Source organism: Kogia breviceps, chromosome 12, assembly GCF_026419965.1.
Source record: "Kogia breviceps isolate mKogBre1 chromosome 12, mKogBre1 haplotype 1, whole genome shotgun sequence".
Lineage (NCBI taxonomy): Eukaryota > Metazoa > Chordata > Mammalia > Artiodactyla > Physeteridae > Kogia > Kogia breviceps.
The window spans coordinates 72,051,304-72,078,610 of NC_081321.1; the positions used below are offsets into that span (position 1 = coordinate 72,051,304).

A 27,307-nucleotide genomic window follows, 5' to 3' on the forward strand; every position below is an offset into this window, starting at 1 on the left:
AGATTTTCAGCCCAGCTCTTTCCTTACATCCCTCTCAAACTATCTTACCAAGATATTTTGCTGACACAGTTTTCATTTCTATCTGCTCTATCTGTAAAAAGAAAAAAAAAAAAAAAAGTGACTATAACCTCTCAAGTTTTTGCAAGTGTGGAGACAGAGCACCATTAGAAGCCAGAAACTTGGGTTTATTATTCCACAAGCTGGAATCACACCATATAAAATGTTTTAAAATAAAATATTTCTAAGAACCTTGATTGCCTCCCTTCCCCAATAAATATTGAACAAGAAGCTACCAATAACCACAAGATGCATGCAGATATAAATACAGGGTGTTCTAAAGTCTTAGTGAAGTTCTGAGCCTTCATAAACTCAGAAGTTAAGTGTTACAAACTTAGAAAAACATCACTTGAAAGGTTAATTACTTACATTGCTCTCACACTTTTTTGTTTTTAATTGGGGTATAGTTGTTATATTTGTAAGCATTTCTACTTCTGGAGTTTACTGAAGCCTTAAAACTCACTCTAGGGCTTCCCTGGTGGCACAGTGGTTGAGAGTCTGCCTGCCCCGGTCCAGGAAGATCCCACATGCCGCAGAGAGGCTGGGCCCGTGAGCCATGGCCGCTGAACATAGGCGTCCGGAGCCTGTGCTCTGCAACGGGAGAGGCCACAACAGTAAGAGGCCAGCGTACCAAAAAAAAAAAAAAAAAAAAGCTCACTCTAGACTTTGTGGATACCATGTTATTAATTCACTTTTTTTTTTTCCTTTTACAAGTTCTTTTATCCAGTATGATCACATAATTTTTGTTTTCATGGTAGGAAAATGTTTACTTTTCAGTTTTGAATGTAGCACATTTCAGCAGATAGATTTTGTAGTTGTCAATTAAAAGACATTGTTCAGCAACTGCCCTGAATAATACACCAATCTTTGTCTCTTTCTACAACACATTGAAGTGTATTTCTATTAGAATTCCTCTCATACTCACCACCAAACTGTAATCCTGGGACTTCATTGAATTTGTTTACATTTTATCTGTAACTATCACAGACACCCAGCTTAAAATCTAGGTAAAGAAAGAAAATGTGAGGTTTCTTCGTTAAAGAATATTGCAAAATAGAAATCAAAGGCACAGTTTTACTCCTCAATCTGTGCAATCTTAGTTTACAATTAAAGAATGATTTTAATTGTCAAACTTTTAAATTTTATTAAATGTTTGTGGCAATGCATTGAATGAATTCTAGACCTATATAAATACACAGGCAGCTGTTTGTAATTTGCATGTTTATCGTTTTGAAAGAGCACAATGTACTTCCTGCATCTTATTTTCAGAATTTACAATTATCATCTTTGGCTATCCAGTGTAAAGTATGGTCTACTTAAGTATCTTATTCTTGGAATTTTCATTTTGATTGTAAACAGATGATCTTTGACACTTTTCTCATTTTTCTCTTCTTTCAACCTCCAGGTTTACTTGCTGCCATTTCTTCTTGGCTCTGATAATAAAATAGAAAAAATGTTTCAATTATTTTCTTTTTCAGCATTTTTCAGAGTACCAAAAATTTGCATTTATTTTGCTAATCACTTACCATAAATCTAAAGACAAAACAAAAACTAAGCTTATTGTTCTAATTCATAAATTTTCAGAATGCCATTCAAACTAATTCCACTTCTTTCTGAAGCTCGCTCGCTGTGATGTGAATTTAGATGGAGGGGTGGAGAGGAATGGAAATAATACTACAGTATATAGAAGCCTGCACCATGGGGCACCCAGAATGAATGTTCCCTCCTCTGGAGAAAGGCACCTCCAGTCACACCAGCTGTATGCCTATCAGAAAGGACAAGTGGCCTCAAGGAAAGACTGACAACGACGTCTCTAACTGCCTTCAGCTCCTTTCCTCAATTCCCGCAGACACATTTTCCTCTCCTATTGCATTAGCCTCATAGCAGCCAACATTGTCCCAAAGACTCCTCTCACTCAGTTACACTTCTGAGGCCTTGGCTCCAGATATTCCTTAGAGGAGTAGACTAGTGGCTCTCTCCAGCAGTCCACCTGTCCCCTGGGAAACGCTGAAATCTCTCCTTTGTACCCTAGCAGGAAGTGCAGGGGAGGAAACACAAGCTACTCTTTCTCTCCCTATTCTGGTGATGACGACAACAACTCGAAAGGATAAGAGTTTAGGGGTTACACATTTCCCAGCAAAAGCCCAGGTAAATAAGAAAACTAACTTTATTTTGCTATCATTCTATTTAATTTCTTGATTCTAAATTCCCATTCTGCCTGGTGTAGAAAATTTGCATATAAACTTAGTCCCATTCAGTGCTTTCTTAGCTACTTCACATGTATATGTCAATCACATTCAGATTTGAAATTCTGAGGGTTTTTCTCCCTGCCCTACCTTCCCGCTGCTTATCCTAATTTCTAGGGTTGGGACTGGGGAGGATGGTTGCTGCTGTGTGACAGGTAGGAAAAGAATGTCCTCTCAACAATCTTGGGTTTCAACAAGGTCTGGGTCCTGTGCTGGTGAACAGTGGCCCAGATAACACAGTCTAAGGTTTCTCAGCCTTTAATGTGTATCCTAATCACCTGGGGATCTTGTTAAAATGCAGATAATGATTCAGTAGGTCTGAGATGGAGATTCCACACTCCTAACAAGCTCCCAGGTGACATCACTGCTGGTGGCCCTCAGACCACACTTCACGTAACAGGGGTGTTTGATCAGTGGATGATGGCTTGGTTTCTAATCGACTTCCTGGCACAGCAAACGTTGAGGTTCCAGCTGAGTCCTCCCCGGAATAGCACCCAACCACAAAGGCATCTTTTTGATGCTATCCCTTTAGGCCTAGCCAGAAGACTTTGTGTAGACCTGTTGGTCCTTCTCTCCCAGGAACTCACTCTCACTCGAAACTCACAGGGTTATGTGATGCCCTCCCAAGCAACCCTGGAGCTCGGCAATCTCAAGAGGCTCTGTCTCCAGCCCTCTTGCGTTAGATGTGCCTCGTCCTCCCCACAACCCCACCACGAGATGGCGTTGAGAAACTCTCTCCAAAGCTTCCCCCCTAGATTGCATCTGGGAAGTACAATGCAGAGCCTCTTTATACTCAGATTCTTAAAAGTTCCAGAGGAATTCTATCATTGACCTTTCTATCCCTGGGCCCTGGCATAGCTGGAGGTGGTGGGAGAAGGGGAGGATGGAACTAGTACTGTGTAAGTGCCTTCACAGTTTCTGCTCTCTTGCTGTCTCACCACACCCTCCTCCTTACTCTTCAGATTGAAAGAAAAGAGCAGTTTCGTTGGCTTACATCCCCTGTCACATCCCTTTTCCTGTGGCATATGTGGATGGGATGGTACATGCTTCATACTCTGAAGTGACCCCTCCTTTCTCCAAATCCTTTGATGATTCATGTTTCACTGTGTGGGATGGGAGGGGAGAAGGCTGCTGCAATACAGGAGTAGTCACTGGGACAGGGGCTATTTAATACTCCAAATAACATCCCACTCACAAGGAAATCATGGGAGGAAAAGATGTGACTTGACAATTGGTAGTTTTATGTAGGATTTTCATTGCCTTTTCACCTCTTTCCCCCCAAAATTAAGTGCAACCCACATGAAGTGAAGAGGAAATATAATCAATTAAATAGTGCCACAGCAGAGTTTTCTTGCAGTACAGTATGATTTGGGAAGAGATGGGAAAAAAGAAAACAACTGACTCCAGTATAAATATATATACAGGTCTGCATACTGCATCACAGTTATAGTCAAGAGTTTATAGGGAAATACAGCTTTAGAAGATCTCAGCTGTATATTTTGGAAAGTGTACAGTTTCTAGTCTGGATGTGTACTGATTCATTCTGGGAACCTCTCATATAAGAGTTTATGGATTTCAGATGATTCTGAAAGTTCTAGGCTACTGATTTAGGTAGGAACTCCCTATCTAGCTCTTTTTCTGAAAGGTTCAGTTTTCCAAGAAATAACTGAAACCATTTTATCCTGTGTGGTTTTCCAAACCCACTAAGCCAGCCCCAGAATAAGCTGGGAGAAGACAACAAGCTTTTTAGTAGAAGAACCAGATCCCAAACCTGAGGCCGGATCTGCTACAAACCTTTACACTGAGGAGGTTCCTGGAATCCCTACACCCTCCCAGAGCACAGAGCACGAGGGGGAGACCATAGTCACTTTGAACCTCCCAGCCTGGAAACTACATCTTAGATGTCCTGTCAGCCAGCACCAGCCAATATGTGTCCATGGTGGATATAGTAGGGCTTTAATATTTTGTGTCAAAATATGGACTTATACATTGTTTTGTAGTTCAACAAAGAATGCATCTTATATTACATAACTGCTGAAACTGCTATGCTTCTAAGGAGAGAAATATATCAAAAGATTTCTGATAAAATAAAAATAGGCAAAGGAAAACACAATAAAAAAGTAAAATGAAATTGCTAGTAGAGAAGATACCTACTAAACTCCAAGTAATTATGTTCAGGTATGTGGTGAAAAGTTTCTAAATTTTCTAAAATATGTTCCTTGAGCTTAAAAACTTGTCATTTATTTTCAGAATTGTATGATACATTAAAATCGCTAGTAAATATTTACCTGTATATATCTTTTCAGTTTTTGAATATGTTTTTGAAAAAGGAATTCTTTTTTGCCAGGCTGAATCATTATATGATGTTGAAATATATTTATCTGAGAGAAAAAGGAAACAGGAATTAAATATTTTATAATGTTAAAATCATATTCCAGGAGCATTTCAAAGTTATAAATATCTCAGAGGTGAAGCTATTCTCTAATAATTCATTTTACCATTTCAAGGCTAAGGCATCAGGGATACAAGTGAGCTTATTAAAACCATTTAAGTTATCAATGAACACGGTTATACATCTCTTAAGTGACTGTTCAGTTCCTCAAATAAGGCTTGGTCCCACAAGGCTAAGCTAGAGAAGACTATGATATGTGTATGTAATCAAAATGTTTCATTGCCTGGCTTTACCATGATTTTACATAAAATTCTGTTAACATTTGCAGAGCTAAAGAAAGGAAGGAAGGAAGGAAGATAGGTAGGTGAGGCCACCTTAACACAAATCTAGACTGTGGCATCAAACTGTTCTGGTAGTTACTGTATTCTTCACAGCTAACCACTCACAGTAAAATAATAATAAAATTAATAACAAAATAATAGTAGTAAATAAAATTAAAAGTCTGTTTCACTTAAGAATATCCTTATTTTTATATATAAATCCATACATCATTCCATTCTAAAACAAATAGAAGAAAATAATTTAAAAGCTAACTTCTATTTAAATTGTAAAAGGAGGACCTAAGAGAGACATAGAGTTTTCACTTATGTTTCAGAAAGTACACAACATTCAGAACTCTACTAACTAGACTGTGCACACAGGAAAATACAAACATGAAATTACAGGGAATTGAGTGACCTTTTGTTAAGTCGAGAAGACAAACCCAACGTTAAAAGAGCAAAATTTATCTGAGACAGGGGAAAAAAAAAGAGAAATTTGGTTCCCTCCTCCCTTGCATCCTTGTACTTCCTGAGAAATACTATGACTTTGCCTATTACATGATGAAATGATTTAGAAGCAATCTGGGCATGGGTGGGAGAGATGAGAGTTTGTCAAAAATATTGCAGTTAACCCCCAAACTAACCCTTTCAGAAAGTAATCATGAAGGCCTAAAGAAAAACCACAGCACTAGACAGAAAGTGATAATTGAACAATGCAGTCAGTGGAACAAGAAAATGTCAACCATTCAAAAACAATCCTCAAGAGTGAAATAAAGTTATCCAGGGGGAACAAAGTGCAGTGCTCTGAGACAAAATTCTAGAGAGGGTCATGTCAAGCCATCTGCACCCAACATGTTTTCTCCAATATCCCTTAAATCACGTGCACTGCTGCACACGGACAAAAATCCTCTTACTAGTTTTCTAAGATGTTATGGGGGTGATGGGCCTGGAAAAAGAAGGGGGTGGATAGCAATTAAGATTAGTTGGACCATCAGGAAATTCCATGGGAATGCAAACCACAGACATGAGTAAAGAGCCTATATAAGTGTAGAACTCCACCTGAACAGAGGTTGAATTTGGGTTCCTTGTTAACATCAACTTTATTGTAGGACCCGTTTATGGGCCTGCTGCGGGGAGGTGCATTCATTGAGACAGTTCTGACAGCATCTCTCTGAACATGGTCATAGGAGGCATTCTCAGAATTTCTGTTTTTATTATTGCGATGGTAATTCATTTTATTTTTGGGATTTGGAGGCTGTACTGCTATAAAAGAAAGGGGGAAGAGAGTGAGGGATAAAGCAAGCTGGGTTCACACCCCTAAATAACATATTGCACTTTAAATGTTTGATAGCACAATGGAAGATAATGTAAGCTAAAAGAACTAAGTTTATAGGAATTGGGCTGACATCTGAAATAACATGTTGCATGACAATGACTTGTTTTTCTGCTAGAAAATATTATTTAATCTCTTTTCAAATTATAATTTTAGGAGTATCAAATACATAGACACTTTACCTCTCTGCATTCCTGGGCCAGGAAAGTTCTTTGGTTCATCATAAATCCATTTTCTTTTTTTCACGCCTTTAAAATGAGGCTTCCTCACTGGCTGGACATCATTTACTTAAAGAAGATACAAAGTTTTACAGTTTTTAAAGAGACACTTTCATCTGAAAATTACTGTAGGCGATAATTACATATCTGTGCATTCACATGTCAAGCAAGAGAAAAAAATAAATGTACGACCCCAATACTTTACTTTCTAGAACAAAGGGTGATTTAATTTTAAGTACCAAAAAAATCTATCTTTGAAATTGATTGATGAGAAAACTTTCAATAAGTAACATTCCTTTGAATAAAAATGCTTTTCTCCAAAAGAATGTGTGGATCTTTTTAGGTTTAAAAGAACATAAAATTACAATCCAAATATAATTATATATCTCATTATAATGTTATTTTTAAGTAGTTTTAGAATTGTTATTTTGAACATAAATCTTTCTGTACTTTTTAAGCCAAAACTACTACTTCTTAAGAAGTTGGATTAGTGTAAAATACTTTAATGATTATTACCTTACTGTTTTAAGATCTTAAGAAGTTGGGGGTATAGTTTGGTGAAATAAGCCTCAATAATCAGAATTTGTAAGTGCTAATATCACTAAGTTATTCACTTCTTGCTTGCATGTTTTTACATGGAACATTTTATGTGCATGCTCAATTTTCCAGGAATTTCTAAGGTACATTTCTCCAGAGTATCTTAAAATGCTTTAGTAAAGAGGAGCATTCTTTATTATTTCTCTGTGTGGAGATCCTAAACATTCACAAGTAACTACTACACAGAGAAAATGAACATCAAATTCACTATGTTAATTACATCAGCTCTCTACAGTGGGCTGATAAATCTCTGTGCTAGCTCTCATCTTCAGCTTCAGCAGTAAACCTTCAGTGAAGCTCTGATTCACCACCTCCTCTCCAAACATCACGCTCCACTCTTACTGTCATGCTCCCACTCCTAGAACTTGGAAACCATATTTTTCACAAGTGTCACTAAACTAAGCTTCTCTGAGGTAAACCATCATGGTTCCCTTTGTTTCCCAGCTGGGGCTGAAGAATATTGCAGGAGTTCAATAAATGAAATAAGGAAAAGGAAGGAAGGAGGGAGGGAAACAGGAAGATTCGTGAGTCTTAATTGTATAAAGAGAAGAAGCTCCAAATACTAAATAGCAAAGAGAAGCCAAATCAAGAAAAATAATCTGAAACATAATAAAAATTTGTCAATGTATCCCAGCACGGGTTAAATTTAAAATGTACTAATGAATCTTCAGAGAACGTAGTATATTATTAACTTTAATATCTAAATTAAACTAGTGGGAAAGTGTATAATTTACTAGGACCTACATCACAATTAATTGTTAATTAGAAGAATATTGTGTCTTTAGTTCTTAATCCTGAATAGTTTTCAAACCATCCTTTTTTCTTTCTTTTTTAAAATTCTACTTCAAATAAGCAAAATAAATCCACGATAAGGCAAATATATCTAAGGCCAAAAAGTGATAGAGCTGATGTCTCACTTGAAGAGGGGTCCTCTCTGCACTTCATACTGATATTCTCAGTAGCATTTAATACATGCATCGTAGGTACTAGTCGGGTAGTTAGGGAACGCTTCGGATGAGGACTGTCCTTATTATCTTTTAAAGCAAATTAAGAAAATAGAATGTCACTATTAGTAAGAAGAAGTGTTTCAGTTGGTATTTCACTTTGCAAGCATTATATGATGGGCATACCTATTTAAAATATATATATGTATATTAATTTTTAGAACCCACCACTGAAATTCCCTAATTACCACATTTAGTCCCCCAAATTTGTCACTAACAAAACATTAAAAATTAAGAAATAACAGCCATTATCTTCAATATGTAAATTATATATTTGTGGCAATATTTTTAATACCTCTGTATAAAAAAATAAAATCCCCCAAAATAAAAGGTTATCAATTTTACATCAAGTGTGCCAATTTAAACCAAGGATGAAGAAATATCTGTAACAGTCTTCACTTGTTCTAAGCTTTGGAGCAGGACCATCCAATAGAGTTTTCTACAATGATGGAAACATTCTAAATCTGTGCTGTCTGAAATGATAGCTGCTGGTCACCTGTGGATATTGAGCACTTGCAATATGGCTAGTGCAACTGATGAGCTGAATTTTAAATTTTTATTTAATTTTAATTAACTTAAACAGCCACATGTGAATGGTGGCTATGGTTATTAGTGTAGTTAGAGGTGTATGTTTTTTGATGGATTGAGCAAAAGAGAGGTAACAAGATTTACATATAATTTTCCATAAGGAGAATTTGATCACAAGTGTCTTCCTGTTCTTGAGAATATTTATTTAATGGTGGGGAAAACAGTAGATGTAATGGGTTAATACTTAGATGGAGAACATGTGAAGTCCTCTAATTACAGGACAGCTGTACTGTCTGTGACTGAGAGAGCTGCCCGGCAGAGGTCCCAGCTGGGAGATTCTAAGCATGATAAAGGCAGCATAAAACTATAGAGGATGTATTTTATTATCATATCTCTGGATTATTCACAGACTATAATTAGTAATAATCATAAAGTGGGGAAGTCAGCATGAGAATTAATACTCTTCTCAGTACATATATCTTTAAAAACAAAGCTTTCTAAGATAATTCAATAACACTGAATATTGGAAGCTGAAAAAAAAAAAAAAACTAAAGAGGACTGTGTATTACCATTTAAGAGAACCAATAACTTTAGAGCTAGCAGGACTCCTAGAAATTATGTAGTCCAACAGGCTAATTTTTCGGATAAGGAAACTGAAGTTAAAAAAAGATGAAGCCCCATAGGTAAATAATTAGGGATAGAGCCAGGACTGGAAACTTAGGGCTTCTGACTCCTATCTAGTGTATTTTGTGTATATTTTTATTTATTACCTTGACTCTACAACAATCATACTTTATATTTAACTTGTCTATACAAATTACAAATGTATCAAAATACAGACTGGCTCATTACCTTTAGCATTTGAACATTTCGACATCGTGATTTCTTTCTCTTCTGTTAAAGCTTCATTTTCATCTACCCCAAGAAATATGATCCTCTGTGTAATGTAGCAGTCACCTCCTATGACAATAACTTACTGTCAGTGGCAATGATGGCAGAAAATTGTACAAAACTATCTTTTAATACAGGATAATCCTCCCCTAAAGTACACCTTTTGCACACTTTTATGTAAATACTTCTCAGTGATACCATCACCATCTCTATACATATCATATATGTTTCAATTAATATATGTGTATATATATATATATGAAAATAACAGTATGTACACTTACAGATAATTGGAAGAAAATTCACAAAGTCAATGCAATTTTCCATATAACAATCTTTACCACACTTGAGAGATACTCAGAGTAAATATAATTTATCTTCCACATAATATCTTCAGATATATGAAAGCAGTTTTTAAATTCCTTAAAGATCTTCTATATTCCAGGATAAATATCCATAGTTGCTTTAAATATTACTTAAATACTTAATTTCAGATCCTTCACCATACAAGTTACCCTATCTTAACATAAAATATTTGTTTCAAGTAACCTTGTTTAAAAATGATGCCCAAATGTGGACTACGCTGTGAAGAAATCAGTGGAACTAGTATAATAATAGATGACATTTATGGAGCATCATTCTATAAGTCATACACTCTACTGAGTATTTTAAATGACTTATCACATGTAATTATTTTCCTATACTACTCCTAATAATTCAATGTAAGTTTACCTTAGCTATTCGGTAGCTGACACATGTTACTGAATTACTTTGAAACCTTGTGGCCAACAAAAACATTTATTTTTTTCCTCACAATATATATCATGCCAGGTCTTTCCCAACTTGAAGAAAACCTACCAGTAATGTCTTGGACTTACATGAAAGAGATTATGTTTATCACAGTTTGAGTTACCTTGTTAAATCTGGCTTATTGTTCCTGCATATTAACTTCCAGTCATCTGTAAATTTTATAAATGTGTCTCTATACATCTAGTCATTCAATTGTTTAAACGTAAAATCATTTATTCTAAAAATATTTACGGAGTGCACATCATATGCCAGACATTCTACTAGAGATTTCGTCTAGAGCAATTGATTATACACAATTCCTGACCTCAAGGAGTTTATCCAAAGCCAATGAATAAAATGCTAAAACAAATCAGTTATGAGAGAGAAAATTCAGACTCATTTATTATATGGTGACATACTCAGAATCAATCAGTAATAAACTAACTCACCTCCATTTTCAAAAGCAGCAATGTCAGTCCTTGGTTTCCTATCCAGTGATGCTTTTATCTTACCTCGCCTTTCAGATAGGCTGAATTTTGTTGGAACTGTCAGACTGTCCCCTAGGAAAAAAAAAAAAAATCACTCCAGGAACCATTAGGCGTTTACCTAAGTTTATGATAGAATTTATGATGACAGTAAAAAACCTAAAAGTTAATGGAAATATTGTTTGCACAGTGATTTGATGAACAATAAATTTATAATTATACAAATTTTAAGCCAATTTATAATTAGGAGGAAAGCAGAAGGCAAGTTTATTTTCCTTTGTGGATAATGTATCAAGTGGCAGTTAAAAAATTTAAGCAATCTAACTCTATAGTGTATGTATATTTAGTTTATTTAATGTGCTTTTCATATAATGAATTTTGTAATATTTGTTTTGTTTTCATCTACTAACCATGAACAGAGTAAAAAGTATTAGGGTCAACTACTGATTAAAAAATGCTAATTAGGGCTTCCCTGGTGGCGCAGTGGTTGAGAGTCCGCCTGCCGATGCAGGAGACACGGGTTCGTGCCCTGGTCCGGGAAGATCCCACATGCCGCGGAGCAACTAAGCCCGTGAGCCATGGCCGCTAGGCCTGCGCGTCCGGAGCCTGTGCTCCGCAACGGGAGAGGCCACAACAGTGAGAGGCCCGCATACCGCGCAAAAAAAAAAAAAAAAAAAAAAAAAAAAAAAAAAAAAATGCTAATTATACTGATAATTAATTCTCACTATTTCCTTATACATCTCTAACTAATTTTCTCCGAAAATAAAATATTAAAAGGAGAATAAAAGAGCTATGACAATCTGATACAACTCGTGATTCTGGACTGGATTCTAAACCAGGGAAAAAAAATTCATTTTGTTATAAAGGACATTGATGGCACAATTGGTGAAATTTTTTTTTTTAAGTCTGTAAATAATATTGAATCAGTAGTAATTTCCTGATATTGATATTTATACTGCATTTGGGTGAGAGTTATGTAGGGGCATCATGCCTGCAACTAACTCTCAAACAATTTGAAAAAAATAACAACAATGTGTGTGTTGAGAGAGAGAGGGAGAGAGAGTGAAAAATCAAATGTGTACAATGCTAACATTTGGGGAAATCTGGGTAAAGGATATTCATTAGTTAACTGAAATTATTTAAAAATAAAAAACTTTTTAAAACCATAATATAAAGCAAAAATGCATATAATTGTCTTTATAATCTGCCATTTTTAATATTCATTGCTAATGTGTTTATTTTTGTTTTGTTATTGTTTTATTTTTTCTTGTCTCCATAATTCAAGAAATCTGTCCTTCACTAGATGCCTCCCATATATCAGCTAGGTCTCTTTGATTGTTCTACCATCTAATGGCATGTTGCTGCCACCTACTGCCATATGTTTAAATAGTTTGCCACACATATGTACTTGCAAGACAGGCATTCTACTTTTTACCCTATACTCATATTGATCCTGGGACACTTTGCCAACTATATTTATTTATTTATTTATTTTTTAAAGAGGAGAAAATAATTCAGACCTCTCCTGCTCCTGCAAAACTTGTTTTTCAGCTCATCCCAGGGGCAAGAAAACTACTTAAACTCATAACATCCATGGATTTTTTTTCTCTGAGTTCCTGTTTTTTCCTTTTGGAATTTTATTTTATTTATTTTATTATATAGCAGAAACTTATTAGTCATCAATTTTATACACATCAGTGTATACATGTCAATCCCAATCACCCAGTTCATCACACCACCACCACCACAACCCCCGCGGCTTTCCCTCCTTGGTGTCCATACGTTTGTTCTCTACATCTGTGTCTCAATTTCTGCCCTGCAAACTGGTGCATCTGTACCATTTTTCTAGGTTTCAAATATATGCATTAATATATGATTTTTGTTTTTCTCTTTCTGACTCACTTCACTCTGTATGACAGTGTCTAGATCCCTCTACGTCTCAACAAATGACCCAATATCGTTCCTTTTTATGGCTGAGTAATATTCCATTGTATATATGTACCCCATCTTCTTTATCCATTCGTCTGTCGATGGGCATATAGGTTGCTTCCATGACATGGCTATTGTAAAGAGTGCTGCAATGAACATTGGGGTGCATGTGTCTTTGTGAATTATGGCTTTCTCTGGGTATATGCCCAGTAGTGGGATTGCTGGATCATATGGTAATTCTATTTTTAGTGTTTTAGGAAACCTCCATACTGTTCTCCATAGTGGCTGTATCAATTTACATTCCCAACAGTGCAAGAGGGTTCCCTTTTCTCCACACCCTCTCCAGCATTTGTTGTTTGTAGATTTTCTGATGATGCCCATTCTAACTAGTGTGAGGTGATACCTCATTGTAGTTTTGATTTGCATTTCTCTAATAATTAGTGATGTTGAGCAGCTTTTCATGTGCTTCTTGGCCATCTGTGTGTCTTCTCTGGAGAAATGTCTATTTAGGTCTTCTGCCCATTTTTGGATTGGGTTGTTTGTTTTTTTAATATTGGGCTGCATGAGCTGTTTATATATTTTGGAGATTAATCCTTTGCCTGTTGATTTGTTTGCAAATATTTTCCCATTCTAAGGGTTGTCTTTTCATCTCGTTTATGGTTTCCTTTGCTGTGCAAAAGCTTTTAAGTTTCAATAGGTCCCATTTGTTTATTTTTGTTTTTATTTCCATTACTCTAGGAGGTGGATCAAAACAGATCTTGCTGTGATTTATGTGAAAGAGTATTCTTCCTATGTTTACCTCTAAGAGTTTTATAGTGTCCAGTCTAACATTTAGGTCTCTAATCCATTTTGATTTTATTTTTGTGTATGTATGGTGTTAGGGAGTGTTCTAATTTCACTCTTTTCCACGTAGCTGTCCAGTTTTCCCAGCACCACTTATTGAAGAGGCTGTCTTTTCTCCATTGTATATTCTTGCCTCCTTCATCATAGATTAGTTGACCATATGTGCATGAGTTTATCTCCGGGCTTTCTATCTTCTTCCATTGATCTATATTTCTGTTTTTTTGTGCCAGTACCATATTGTCCTGATTACTGTAGCTGTGTAGTATAGTCTGAAGTCAGGGAGTCTGATTCCTCCAGCCCGTTTTTTTCTCCTCAAGACTGCTGTGGCTATTTGGGATCTTTTGTGTCTCCCTACAAATTTTAAGATTTATTGCTCTAGTTCTGTAAAAAATGTCATTGGTAATTTGATAGGGATTGCACTGAATCTGTAGATTGCTTTGGATAATACAGTCATTTTCACAATATTGATTCTTCCAGTCCAAGAACATGGTATATCTCTCCATCTGTTGGTATCATCTTTAATTTCTTTCATAAGTGTCTCATAGTTTTCTGCATACAGGTCTTTTGTCTCCCTAGGTAGGTTTACCCCTAGGTATTTTATTCTTTTTGTTGCTATAGTAAATGGGAGTGTTTCCTTAATCTCTCTTTCAGATGTTTCATCATTAGTGTATAGGAATGAAAGAGATTTCTGTGCATTAATTTTGTATCCTGCAACTTTACCAAATTCATTGATTAGCTCTAGTGGTTTTCTGGTGGCATCTTTAGGGTTCTCTATGTATAGTATCATGTCATCTGCAAACAGTGACAGTTTTACTTCTTCTTTTCCAATTTGTATTCCTTTTATTTCTTTTTCTTCTCTGATTGCTGTGGCTAGGAATTCCAAAACTATGTTGAATGATAGTGATGAGAGTGGACATCCTTGTCTTCTTCCTGATCTTAGAGGAAATGCTTTCAGTTTTTCACCATTCAGAATGATGTTTGCTGTGGGTTTGTTGTATATGGCCTTTATTATGTTGAGGTAGGTTCCCTCTATGCCAACTTTTTGGAGAGTTTTTAATCATAAATGGGTGTTGAATTTTGTCAAAAGCTTTTTCTGCATCTATTGAGATGATCATATGGTTTTTATTCTTCAGTTTATTAATATGGTGTATCATATTGATTGATTTGCGTATATTGAAGAAGACTTGCATTCTTGGGATAAATCCCACTTGATCATGGTGTGTGATCCTTTTAATGTGTTGTTGGATTCTGTTTGCTAGTATTTGGTTGAGGATTTTTGCATCTATATTCATCAGTGATATTGGTCTGTAATTTTCTTTTTTTGTAGTATCTTTGTCTGGTTTTGGTGTCAGGGTGATGGTGGCTTCATAGAATGAGTTTGGGAGTGTTCCTTCCTCTGCAATTTTTGGGAAGAGTTTGAGAAGGATGGATGTTAGCTCCTCTCTAAATGTTTGATAGAATTCACCTGTGAAGCCATCTGGTCCTGCACTTTTGTTTGTTGAAAGATTTTTAATCACAGTTTCAATATCATTACTTGTGATTGGTCTGTTCATGTTTTCTATTTCTTCCTGGTGCAGTCTTGGAAGGTTATAACTTTCTAAGAATTTGTCCATTTCTTCCAGGTTGTCCATTTTATTGGCATAGAGTTGCTTGTAGTAGTCTCTTGGGATGCTTTGTATTTCTGCAGTGTCTGTTGTAACTTCTCCTTTTTCATTTCTAATTTTATTGATTTGAGTCCTCTTCCTCTTTTTCTTGATGAGTCTGGTTAATCGTTTAGCAATTTTGTTTATCTTCTCAAAGAACCAGCTTTTAGCTTTATTGATCTTTGCTATTGTTTTCTTTGTGTCTATTTCATTTATTTCTGCTCTGATCTTTATGATTTCTTTCCTTCTACTAACTTGGGGTTTTGTTTGTTCTTCTTTCTCTAGTTCCTTTAGGTGTAAGGTTAGATTGTTTGAGATTTTTCTTGTTTCTTGAGGTAGGCCTGTATAGCTGTAAACTTCCCTCTTAGAACTGCTTTTGCTGCATCCCATAGGTTTTGGATCGTCGTGTTGTCATTGTCATTTGTCTCTAGGTATTTTTTTATTTCCTCTTTGATTTCTTCAGTGATCTCTTGGTTATTTAGTAACGTATTGTTTGGCCTCCTTGTGTTTGTGTTTTTTACGTTTTTTTCCCTGTAATTCATTTCTAATCTCATAGTGTTGTGGTCAGAAAAGACTCTTGATATGATTTCAATTTTCTTAAATTTACTGAGGCTTGATTTGTGACCCAAGATGTGATCTATCCTGGAAAATGTTCCATGCGCACTTGAGAAGAAAGTGTAATCTGCTGTTTTTGGATGGAATGTCCTATAAACATAATTAAATCTGTCTGGTCTGTTGTGTCATTTAAAGCTTGTGTTTCATATTTATTTTCATTTTGGATGATCTGTCCATTGGTGTAAGTGAGGTGTTAAAGTCCCCCACTATTATTGTGTTACTGTCGAGTTCCTCTTTTACAGCTGTTAGCAGTTGCCTTATGTATTGAGGTGCTTCTATGTTGGGTGCATATATATTTATAATTGTTATATCTTCTTCTTGGAGTGAGCCCTTGATCATTATGTAGTGTCCTTCTTTGTCTCTTGTGACATTCTTTATTTTTAAGTCTATTTTATCTGATATGAGTATTGCTACTCCAGCTTTCTTTTGATTTCCATTCGCATGGAATATCTTTTTGCATCCCCTCATTTGCAGTCTGTATGTGTCCCTAGGTCTGGAGTGGGTCTCTTGTAGACAGCATATATATGGGTCTTGTTTTTGTATCCATTCAGCAAGCCTGTGTCTTTTGGTTGGAGCATTTAATCCATTCACGTTTAAGGTACTTATTGATATGTATGTTCCTATGACCATTTTCTTAATTTTTTCGGGTTTGTTTTTGTAGATCCTTTTCTTCTTTTGTGTTTCCCACTTAGAGAAGTTCCTTTAGCATTTGTTGTAGAGCTGGTTTGGTGGTGCTGAATTCTCTTAGCTTTTGCTTGTCTGTAAAGCTTTTGCTTTCTCCATCGAATCTGAATGAGATCCTTGCTGGGTAGAGTAATCTTAGTTGTAGGTTCTTCCCTTTCATCACTTTAAGTATATCATGCCACTCCCTTCTGGCTTGTAGAGTTTCTGCTCAGAAATCAGCTGTTAACCTTATGGGAGTTCCCTTGTATGTTATTTTTCATTTTTCCCTTGCTGCTTTCAACAATTTTTCTTTGTCTTTAATTTTTGCCAGTTTGATTACTATGTGTCTTGGTGTGTTTCTCCTTGGGTTTATCCTGTATGGGACTCGCTGCTCTTCCTGGACTTGGGTGGCTATTTCCTTTCCCATGTTAGGGAAGTTTTCGATTATAATCTCTTCAAATATTTTCTCTGGTTCTTTCCCTCTCTCTTCTCCTTATGGGACCCCTATAATGTGAATGTTGTTGCATTTAATGTTGTCCCAGGGGTCTTTTAGGCTCTCTTCATTTCTTTTCATTCTTTTTTCTTTATTCTGTTCCACAGCAGTGAATTCCACCATTCTGTCTTCCTGATCACTTATCCGTTCTTCTGCCTCAGTTATTCTGCTATTGATTCCTTCTAGTATAGTTTTCATTTCAGTTATTGCACTGTTCATCTCTGTTTGTTTGTTCTTTAATTCTTCTAAGTCTTTGTTAAACATGTCTTGCATCTTCTCAATCTTTGCCTTCATTCTTTTTCCAAGGTCCTGGGTCATCTTCACTATCATTATTCTGAATTCTTTTTCTGGAAGGTTGCCTATCTCCACTTCATTTAGTTGTTTTTCTGGGGTTTTATCTTGTTCCTTCATCTGGTACATAGCCCTATGCCTTTTCATCTTGTCTATATTTCTGTGAATGTAGTTTTTTCTCCACAGGCTGCAGGATTGTAATTCTTCTTGCTTCTCATGAGTTCCTTGTTTTATATGCAGAAAATAATGTTCTTCTTATCTTGCCTTCAAGGGAAAGATGTTCACCAACAGAAAAGTCAGATTCACCAGAACATAAGATCCATAAAAGGCACAGCTTTGGAATTATTCACCTGCTTTGCCCTTGAAATTGGCTGGTACACAGGAGGCACTCATTCAATGAACAAACATACCATTGTTCTGCTGCTAACGTTGTTCTGTGATCTCCCTTTTGTCCTTCTAGGGCTAAGTTTCCCTTCTACTTATAAAGAAAAATTTACACCTGTTTCACAGGGAGAGTTATTTTCATAGCCAAATAAAATGGCAAAACCAAATTATTTACAGAATTATTGCATGGGCTGTGTAGTACTACCATGTGTTTATTAAGTCTATTCATTCTGTGGTTCCTGTGGAAAATACAATTATATTAATAGCAGCTTTTCTTATTAAATTTAGGTCATCCGATAAAATCACTTCCTTCTCACTCTCAGTTCTGATGTATTATTTATCATTTGACTTCAGTGTGTAATTTACTAAATAATTCAAAGCCTATCACACCAAGTACCTCTTATTCATCACCTTGAAATGCTTCCTTTTCATTCCTTACCTTCCTGCAATTCACTGCCATTTTCCAAAGGCTTTTTTAACTCTTTTTCCACTGTAGAGGCTATGCTTTTAGATGATAAAATATCTGGAGGAGTATGAAATCTGTAGTATACACCTAATCTCCCAGAAGAAAATTAACAGTTAGTGTACTTCTCACATCAAATATTAGATAATCCACAAATGTTTGATTTCTTACCAGATTTATAACACATCTCCTTTATTGCTCTTTTTTCTTCAATTTCTTCAGGAGTCATTGTCCATAAACTAGAAGCATCTATAGGATATATATATTTTTAATTAAATTGCCTAAAGCCAAATAATCTGAAAATTTATAAACCAGAATGAAACATCCCACACATTGTTCTCATGAGTGGATTACTGTTTTAAAAAATATTTAAAATCAATAATTTGCACACTGTCAAATGTTTCTCATTGCTATATTTTACACTTTGGAAAGAATCAGTCAAGAGGAAGGAAATGACTCTACATTATGTGTCTTGAGATGAGAAGCTGCAGGTACAGATTCACATTTGAGATCATCTTTGCTTGCTTGCTTGTTTGTTTAGAGAAGGAAGATGTAAGTATGGGAGACACAGAGCCACGGCAGAAAAGGACATATCTCCTTCCTCCTCTACTTCCTCAAAGTTAGTTTTTAAAATTAAAGGATGGTGAATGGGTTGCGATATATCCTCCTGAGGTTTCAGGGGCTCCCAACTCTGGGACAGAGGTGCAATTCCCTCCTGAGTTTGTTTCTGTAGTAAAATACCTACAGAAAAAATGTCACATTTCAATTTTTCAATGTGCCCACATCCTGTGTCTCCATGGAAGGACATATTCCAGGGTAGAGACAGACTGAGAGTTTATTTTTCCACATGCCTATCTTGTTTGTACATGCTTATTGGCACTGCAGGGCTGTGATGATATGGGAGGAATAGCATGGGCTACACTGCAAAAGACCTGGTTCTAACCTTGTTTATACTTTGGCAAGGATTACCTGGGATATTGCAGATGATAGTGCTTTATAAATTATAAACTACTTTATTGATCTCTATAACTTCAAGGATTAAATGTGAGACAGATGAATATAATCATGTAATAGATTGACACTCATGTATATCAATGTTAAGTTATATATAAATAATAAAAGTTATATAAATCAATGTTATTAATATTAAGTTATATAAAAGTAAAACAGGTTATTAGTATACCTACAAGCAACTGTGCATACTTAAACATGAGATCTGTCTCCTAGCCATCATACAACAAAAAACTTCCAATCCAAATGATAAGCATATGTGTACACATAGAACAAATTAGAACATAATAATTTAATATACTTAATAAAATGAAAGCTGTTTTCTCACCCAAATCTGCCTTATGTATTACATTATACACTTCTAATAGTTAAACAAATATGTAGAAAATACCATGAGGTTTTTGAATGTGCACTGTAAATCTGAGAAAAGGTTTACTAACCATATTGTTCATCTTCTTCCTCCTCTTCTTCCTCAAAGTTTGTTTTTAAAACTAAGGGATGGTGAATGGGTCGTGATATATTCTTCTGAGGTTTCAGAGGTTTCTGACTCTGGGTTGGGGGTGGAATTCCTTCCTGAGTTTCTTTCTGCAGTATGATATCTATAGAGGAAATGCAACATTTCAGTCTTTTCAAGATTCACATTTTGGTGCATGTTCAATGATCAACTGTTGTCCTCCTGATTAACTGCATATTTGTTAAAAGGTGTCTGATCAACTGTTGTCCTCCTGATTAACTGCATATTTGTTAAAAGGTGTCTCTTCTTATTTCTGGAAAGGTTATTGAACTAACTTGCAAAAAAAATCAACATTTTGCTGGTGAGGTGTGGAAAATATGCTAATTCATAGACTTTAGATAGTAATTATAACCATGACTTGGTATATATCATACTTTGATATAAATACAAAGTGATCAGAAGCATTACTGTATTCTTACATCCATGAGATACGAATAACTTAACTAATCACATTACAATAATTTAACAAAGGCAAACTCATATAAGACGTAGCTTATAATGGCAGAGTATACGTGTTCAAGAGAGGAAAAAATCCAATGGCTGGGGATTGATAACTTCAAAGTGAGAATAATACTTTCAGATTCCTTTATTGACTCACATGGGTCAGATTGACCAAAGCTCTAGGTCATATTTAAATGTTCTGTAACCTTCAAAACTAACCAGCAAATAATAGAAAAAGCCAGTGAACACATGTATCTTCTATCATTACTTATTCAATTCTCTTGGTTTTTCACACCAATAGTTATCAAATTTGGCTCATTATCAGAATCAACTAAAAAAGTTATTCAGATCATCTTTTGGGTCTCTGTTTTTCAAATTTCTGATTCAGCAGGTCTAAATTAAAGCCTAGAAATCTGATACTAGTTTTTAAATGTCTCAGATAATTACAAAATCAGCCAAGTTTGGAAACCACAGCTCCAAATCAATGATCATCTATCTGGGGTCCTGGGTCATGGGAACGCTTTCAGTGGGTTTGCCATCCCAATAATTTGAAAGCCATCTATCGTATTCCAGATCCTTAATTTCCACATCCATTTTCACCCTAAAATTAGTTTGCCTGAGAGCAAGCCTCAGTTCACAGTAGCCTTTTCTCCACTTTACAAAATAAAGCTCTACTTTACCCATGCCAAAATTTTCTATAGCACATTGCCTGAAAAAAAAAAATCCTCCTCTATTGATTAATCAAACCACCATGAACTCATAGGGCTTCTTCCATTACCTTGACTTATATACATCTCTACCAGGAGAAAGTCATTTTGTGATAGGCAGAATAATGTTCTCCCAAAGATGTCCAAGTCTTAATCGCTGAAACCTGTGTATACATTAGGTTATACAGGAAAGAGGAATTAAGACTGCTAATCAGCTGACCTCAGAATTGGCAGATTATCCTTTATTATTCAGGTGGCCTTTGAAAGTAGAAGAGAGATGCAGAGGAAAAGAGCCAGGAAAAGAAGTGTGACAGTGGAAGCTAAGTCAGAGTGATGCAGTGTCAGAAGGACTTGATTATCCATTGCTGACTCCGAGGTAGAGGAAGGGGGACATGAACAAAGGAATACTGAAGACCTCTAGAAACTGGAAAAGGCAAGGCAACAGATTCTCTCTCAGAAATCTCCAGAAGGAATGCAGCCCTGGAGACACCTTAATTTTAATTCAGAGATCTCATCAAATTCCTAAACTATAGAACTACAAGACAATAAACTTGAGTTGTTGAAGTCACTTAGTTAAGGGTAAATTGTTACAACAGTAACAGAAAATGAATACATGTGGTATTAGAAAAAAGTGCTATCTGGTTGGAATGTTCTGAATTCAAATGCCTAATAGAGTATGTTGCTAGTTAAGAATTTTCATTGAAAAATTTTGCTTGCTCCATTTCTAGACTATTGTGAAAGAATATGTCACTCTTGAAAAAAAGTCTTGTGGTGTGAATGAAAAGAGAGCACTAGTAAGTAACTGTGAAGGAAAAACACGGCTTTAAACAGAACTTTTTAGCTATTCTCAATACATATTCCCAAGACTTGTCATTAGCTTCAAAGAAAAGCTTCATTGAACATTCAAAACAATACAAGTTAAAATGACTTTTTTTTTTTTGTGGTACGCGGGCCTCTCACTGTTGTGGCCTCTCCCATTGCGGAGCACAGGCTTCGGACGCGCAGGCTCAGCGACTCCGCAGCCTGTGGGATCTTCCCGGACCAGGGCACAAACCCGTGTCCCCTGCATCGGCAGGCGGATTCTCAACCACTGCGCCAGCAGGGAAGCCCAAAATCACATTTTATAAAAGCTTTATTGAGATGTAATTCACATACTATACGATTCCTCATTTAAATGTATAATTCAATGTTTTTTAGTATATTCAGGGAGATATGCAACCATCACCATGATCAGTTTTAGGATATTTGATCACCCCATAAAAGGAAACTGATACCAGTTAGCAGTTACTCTTCATGTCCACCCAGTGTCCCCAGCCTTACACAAGCACTAGTATACTTTCTGTTTCTATGGATTTGCCTATTCTGGATATCTCATATAAATGGAATTATACAATATGTGGTCCTTGTACATGACTCCTTCCACTTACCGCAGTGTTTTTTATAGCCAAATAATATTTCATTGTATGCATATACCACAATTTATCCATTCATCACATGATGGACACTTGGGTTATTTCCACTTTTTTTGGTTGTTATAAAGTTGATATGAATATTGTTGTGCAAGTTTTTGTGAGGACATATCTCTTGGGTATATACTTAGGAGTAAATAAGTAGGACATATAGTGACTCTATGTTTAATCTTTTGAGGAACTGCCAGTCTGTTTTCCAAAGCAATTGCACCATTTACATTCCTACCTGAAATGTATGAAGATTCCAATTTCTCTACATCCTCGTCAACTCTTATTATCTTTTTGATTAAACTATTCTAGTAGATGTGAGTGGCATCTCACTATAGTTTTGATTTACATATATCTAATGGTTAATGATGATGAGCATCTTTTCATGAGCTTATGAGCCATTTGTATATCTTTGAGAAATGTCTATTCAGAGTCTTTGTCCATTTTGTAATGGGATTGTCTTAATATTATTGGGTTGTAAGAGCTCTTTATATATTCTAGATATGTCTCTTATCAGATGAAAGATTTGCAAATATTTTCTCCCATTCTGTATGTTGTCTTTTCACTTTCTTGATGGTATTCTTGAAACACAAAAGTTTATAATTTTGATGAAATCCAATTCATTTTTTCATTGATTGCTTGTTTTTCTGGTGTCATAACTGAGAGGGGTTTGAGTAACCTCCAGTTTCTTATAAGAATTTTATAATTTTAGCTCATATTTAGATCTTTGGTCTATTTTGAGTCAATTTTTGTAGAGTATAAAGAAGTCCAAGTTTTTCTTTGTTTTTTTTTTATATGGCTATCCAGTTTTCTTAGCACCATTTGTTGAGAATACTATTCTTTCCCCCATTGAATGGTCTATGCACCCTTTTCAAAAATCAATTGACCAGAAATTGATTTATGGAAAGGTTTAGCTCTGGTCTCTCAATTTATCTCATTGATCTACATATTGAATTGATTTTTATGCCAGTACCAAATGGTCTTGATTACTAGTTTTGTAGTAATTTCTACATTTCAGAATCAGTAAGTATGAGTTCTACAACTTTTTCATTTTCAAGATTGTTTTTACTATTCTGGGTCCCTTGAAATTCTATATACCATTGACCCTTGAACAACACATGCTTGAACTGCAAGGGTCCACTTGTACACGGATTTTTTTTTTTAATAGTAAATACTACAGTACTTGAAAATCCAAGATTGATTGAATCTGAGCATGCAGAACCATGGATATGGAGGAACTGCATATTCAGAGAACCCTCTGAATCTATAGTTATCTGAGTATAACTATAAGTTATACTTGGAGGGTCAGCTCCCCTAACCTCCTCTGTTGTTCAATGGTCAGCTGTACATTTTAGAATCAGCTTGTCAACTCCTTCAAATAAGTCATTTGGGATTTTGATAGGAGTGGCATTGAATCTATAGACCGATTGGGGGGTACTACCATATTAACAAGAAAACCAATCTATGAACATGGTCTATCTTTCCATTTTTAAAGTTTATTTAATTTTTTTCAACAACGTTCTGTAGTTTTTGAATGTTTTGTTCTTCTTTTGTTAAAGTAATAACTAAATATTTGTAATGCTGTTCTAAGTGGAATTTTTTATTTCATCTTCACTTTGTTCATTGCTAGTATATAGAAATACAATTATTGTATATTAATCTTGAACCCTGCTGAATTTATTACTTCTAATAGTTTTAAACAAGTTTTTTAGATTTTTCTAAATGAAAGATCATGCCATATGTAAATAGAGATCATTTTATTTCTTCCTTTCCAATCTGAGTGCCTTTTATTTAGCTTTATTGCCCAATCCCCCTGGCTTTAATATAAATGGCAAGAAAACATCCTTGTTTCTGATTAAGAGGAAAGGCTTTCAGTTATGCTAGTAAGTATATTAGCTGTGGATTTTTCATATATGTCCTAGATCAGGTTGAAGGAGTTTCCTTCTACTTTTAGTTTGTTGAGTGTTTTTATCATGAAAGAGTGTTGGTTTTTGTCAATGCTTTTTGTTCATATACTATGATGACCATGACCATGTTTTTTTGCCCTTTATTCTATTGATCTGGTGTATTACATTAATTCATTTTTTGTAGTTAAACCAACCTTGCATTTCTGGGATAAATCCCACTTGGTCATGAACTAAAATTCTTTTTTTAATGTTGGATTTAGTTTCCTAGAATTTTATCAAGTATTTTTGTGTGTATATTCTGTATAATCCTATTAATATTATATTACATCTGTAATGTGTTACAAACCCCAAAGCACATTGTTATAATTATTACTTTCTATAACTTTGTATTTCTTAAAGTAGTTGAGAGGAGAAGGAAAATACATATCTATAGAGTCTGATACATTAGCCTTCTTATTTATCATTTCTAGTTTTCTTCATTTGAGTTACCACCTAGTATCATTTCTTTACCATAATACAAGTTTGCTTTCGCCTGCCTCTTTTGTGCTGTTCCTGTCAAATATATTACGTTTCTAAATGTTATATGTTCAAAATACAATTATATACATGTATATATATATATATATTTTTCTTTCAGTACTTTGATTATGTCATCCTACTGCCTTCTGGACTACTTTTTTTCTGGAGAAGTCAGCTGTTAATCATACTGAGATTCTCTTATATGTGACAAATCATTGTTATTTTGCTTCTTTCCAGAATTTGCTTTTGTTTTGGCATTTACTCTTTTAACTATGATGTGTCTGTCTTTGGGTTTATTCTACTTAGCATTTGTTGTGCTTCTTGGATATGTAGATTAATAATTTTCATCAAATTTAGGAAGTTTTCAGCCATTATTTCTTTGAATATTTTTTTCTATTTTCCCTCCTCTCATTCTGGTACTCCCACTATGCATGTCCCACATTTCTCTGAGGTTCTGTTCATCTTTCTTTTTCTTTTTTTTAATTGAAGTAAGATTGATTTACAATGTTGTGTTAGTTGCACATGTACAGCAAACTGATTCAGTTATACATACATATACTTCTATTTTTTTCAGATTCTTTTCCTTTATAGGTTATTATAAAATATTGAGTATAGTTCCCTGTGCTATACAGTAGGGTCCTTGTTGGTTATCTATTTTATATATAGTAGTGTGTATATGTTAATACCAAACTCCTAATTTATCCCTCCCCCTCCCCCTTTCTCCTTTGGTAACCATAAGTTTGTTTTCTATGTCTGTGCATCTATTTGTTTTGTATACAAGTTCATTTGTATCTCCCCCCTTTTTTTTTAGATTCCACAGATAAGTAATATCATATGATATTTATCTTCTATGTCTGGCTTACTTCATTTAGGATGATAATCTCTAGGTCCATCCATGTTGCTGCAAATGGCATTACTTCATTCTTTTTTGTGTCTGAGTAATATTCCATTGTATAAATAAAGGGAGAGGGTCCAAATCAATAGAATTATAAATTAAAAAGGAGAAGTTACAACTGACACCACAGAAATACAAAGGACCATAAGAGAGTACTACAAGCAACTATATGCCAATAAAATGGACAGCCTAGAAGAAATGGACAAATTCATAGAAAGGTACAATCTACCAAGACTGAACCAGGAAGTAATAGAAAATATGAACAGACCAATTACAAGTATTGAAATTGAATCTGTGATTTAAAAACTCCCAACAAACAAAAGTCCAGGACCAGATGGCTTCACAGGCAAGTTCTACCAAACATTTTTCTTTTCAATTCTATACCTTTTTCAGACTATATGATGTCTATTGATCTATCTTTAGTTTGCTGATTCTTTCTTCTGTCAGCTTAAATCTGCAGTTGAACCCCTCTAATAATTTTTCATTTTTGGTTATTGTTCAACTCTAGAATTTCTATTTCATTCTTTTTCATAGTTTAATATTTTTCCAATAAAATTCTAATTTTATGTGCAGTAATTATTTATCTAAGTTTGTAATGTAATTATGTTATTTTAATAAATTATATATCAATAATAATTGCAATGACAACTCAATCCTAAAGAAACGTATTAAAGAGATAAGTTAATGACTATAAGGCTCCATAATGTGGATGGAGGCTTATTCTTATAGAGAATTTTAGAAATTTAGATTTTAATTTATTCTATTTTATTTTATTTTTATTATATTTAAATTTGACACCTATTTGCTTTTAAACTTGGAGATGATCACCAGAAGGATTAGGCCTCTTTTGAAAATGTCTGGTTTAGCAACAGTTAAATGAAATCTTCTTTTTTTTTTTTTTGGCCGTGCTGGGTCTTAGTTGCAGCATGCGAGATCTTCGTTGCCTCGTTCAGGATCTTCGTTGCGGCATGCAGGATCTTTAGTTACGGCGTGTGGGATCTTTTAGTTTGGCATGCAGAATCTTTAGTTGTGCGTTCAAACTCTTAGTTGCGTCATGTGGGATCTAGTTCCCTAATGAGGGATCGAGCCCTGGTCCCTGGCATTGGGAGCATGGAGTCTTAGCCACTGGACCACCAGGGAAGTCTCTAAATGAAATATTTTTCAAAAGAGTCCAAAACCTTTTTTAATTTGTTAGCAGATTAAATTTTAAATTGCAAAAAGACTAACTGGAAGTTTTATATTCCCAGACAAAAAATGCAGGACTCAAGTATTGAACTTAGTGCTTAAAGATAACAATGGCAAATCAACTAATGGGAAGTTGCTTTTGGCAAACACCTCATTCTGGAAGAGCACAGCTGGTAACTTATCATTGCTGTGGCTCCAACTCACCTGCTTAATATGGACCACATGATGGGTCTCAATTCCTTGATCAGAGGCCCTAGAAATTTTCACAGGTTATACATTTAAATGTGTAAATTTTATCTTATTTTAACTGGCTACAAACTTACACGTGAATTGCACAATGCTATGTATGAAACAATAGTTATATTTCGCTACCATAAAAATCATCATTAATCCCACACTGATCATGTGCACCTACTGAAACATAAAGGTAGATTTTAAAATAAAGGTATAACTTTGTAATTTAATTTTTGTCTAAGGTAAGATGATT

The 27,307-nt window shown here is 35.1% G+C and overlaps 1 protein-coding gene across 1 annotated transcript in view; it reads right to left on the reverse strand.

The window, feature by feature from the left end:
- Window positions 1-725: 725 nt before the first annotated feature.
- The window catches only part of C12H12orf50 (chromosome 12 C12orf50 homolog), a 35,915-nt gene continuing 9,333 nt past the window's right edge, over window positions 726-27,307 (reverse strand). The window contains exons 4-12 of the mRNA XM_067009838.1: window positions 19,636-19,794; window positions 18,356-18,433; window positions 18,161-18,274; window positions 10,825-10,935; window positions 9,548-9,655; window positions 6,531-6,635; window positions 6,075-6,278; window positions 4,592-4,684; window positions 726-1,490 (exon numbers count right to left, since the gene is read on the reverse strand). Of these exons, the coding sequence (XP_066865939.1) occupies window positions 1,465-1,490; window positions 4,592-4,684; window positions 6,075-6,278; window positions 6,531-6,635; window positions 9,548-9,655; window positions 10,825-10,935; window positions 18,161-18,274; window positions 18,356-18,433; window positions 19,636-19,794 (998 nt within the window). The 3' untranslated portion in view covers window positions 726-1,464. The remainder of the gene's footprint in view (window positions 1,491-4,591; window positions 4,685-6,074; window positions 6,279-6,530; window positions 6,636-9,547; window positions 9,656-10,824; window positions 10,936-18,160; window positions 18,275-18,355; window positions 18,434-19,635; window positions 19,795-27,307) is intronic.